The 1168-nt window shown below is 30.7% G+C and overlaps 1 protein-coding gene across 1 annotated transcript in view; it reads right to left on the bottom strand.

The window, feature by feature from the left end:
• The window catches only part of NEK1 (NIMA-related kinase 1), a 207687-nt gene that overhangs the window by 90743 nt on the left and 115776 nt on the right, over nt 1-1168 (bottom strand). Inside the window, exon 16 of the mRNA XM_012656992.1 lies at nt 932-1027. Within this exon, the coding sequence (XP_012512446.1) occupies nt 932-1027 (96 nt within the window). The remainder of the gene's footprint in view (nt 1-931; nt 1028-1168) is intronic.

Raw genomic sequence — 1168 nt, 5'->3', positions numbered from 1 at the left:
AAAACTATTATAAACAGTCAGTTCTTAAGTTAATCTGCAGGTTTAATATAATACTAATCAAAATTCCAATAGGATTTTTTAAAAAAATGAAATAAGAAATAACCTATATAAAAAATATAACAGGTATGTGTAAAAAATGATCAAAATTGTATAAGGGATATAAAAGAAACAATGAGTACATGTAGAAACTTAATATGTTCCTATATAAAAACTATTATAAACAGTCAGTTCTTAAGTTAATCTGCAGGTTTAATATAATACTAATCAAAATTCCAATAGGATTTTTTAAAAAAATGAAATAAAAATTACCCTAAAATTTGTCTGGTAAAGCAAAAGAAAGCAAATAATTAAGAAAAATGAATTTAAGAAAGGAGTAAAGGAAAATGAGGAAAGAATTCTATTAGAAATTAAAGTATATTCTATATCTACAATTACTAATAAAATGAGGCACTATAATAACATAGCAGAGGAGAAGGCCCAGAGGAAAACATAGCTTGATACATATATGCTGCAGATCCATTCACTGGTATATATAAGACTTTAATAAATCTTAAAGGCAGCATTATAAATCAGTGGCAAAAGGAAGATGCAGTTATTAAATGATGCTAGGATTTTGATTAGCTACTTGGCAAAAAGTAAATAAAAAATTTAAAAATACATAAACTAGGTTCTCACCTCAAAGCAAACCCTCAACTAACTTCCACATAGATCATACTTAAATATGCAAGAGAGAAAGACCTACACAGAGGGACAGAGAGAGGTAGAGAAGGATAAGAGGGCAAGAAGATGAGAGGGCAAGGGGGCAGGGAGAATGATAATAAAAAAAAAAAAGAGAAGAAAAGATTACAAAACTATAATGCTGATGTACTACCAAGGAAGAGACAGAAGAACATGAACACGACCAAGATTAAGAATCTGGAGTGAATCTTACATGCTCTTCCCATGCTTTCTTTTCTCTCTCATATGCTTCCTTTCTCTTTCGCTCTAGTTGTTCTTTTAGAACAGCGGCACGTGCATTTGCTCGGGCCTGAAAATAAAAATAATCAACAAAATTAGTTACCAGAAAGAAGGGCATAGGGTTTTTTCTTTCCACGCCTATATTTACTTATTAGCCAAAAAAGAAGTGTATGCGTGGTTCCAGAATAAAAATGTAAGCTCACTCTATATC

Source organism: Propithecus coquereli, unplaced genomic scaffold (assembly GCF_000956105.1).
Source record: "Propithecus coquereli isolate 6110/MARCELLA unplaced genomic scaffold, Pcoq_1.0 Scaffold53, whole genome shotgun sequence".
NCBI lineage: Eukaryota > Metazoa > Chordata > Mammalia > Primates > Indriidae > Propithecus > Propithecus coquereli.
The sequence above is the reverse complement of the archived record's forward strand: the minus strand, read 5'-3'. Positions and strand labels throughout refer to the sequence as shown.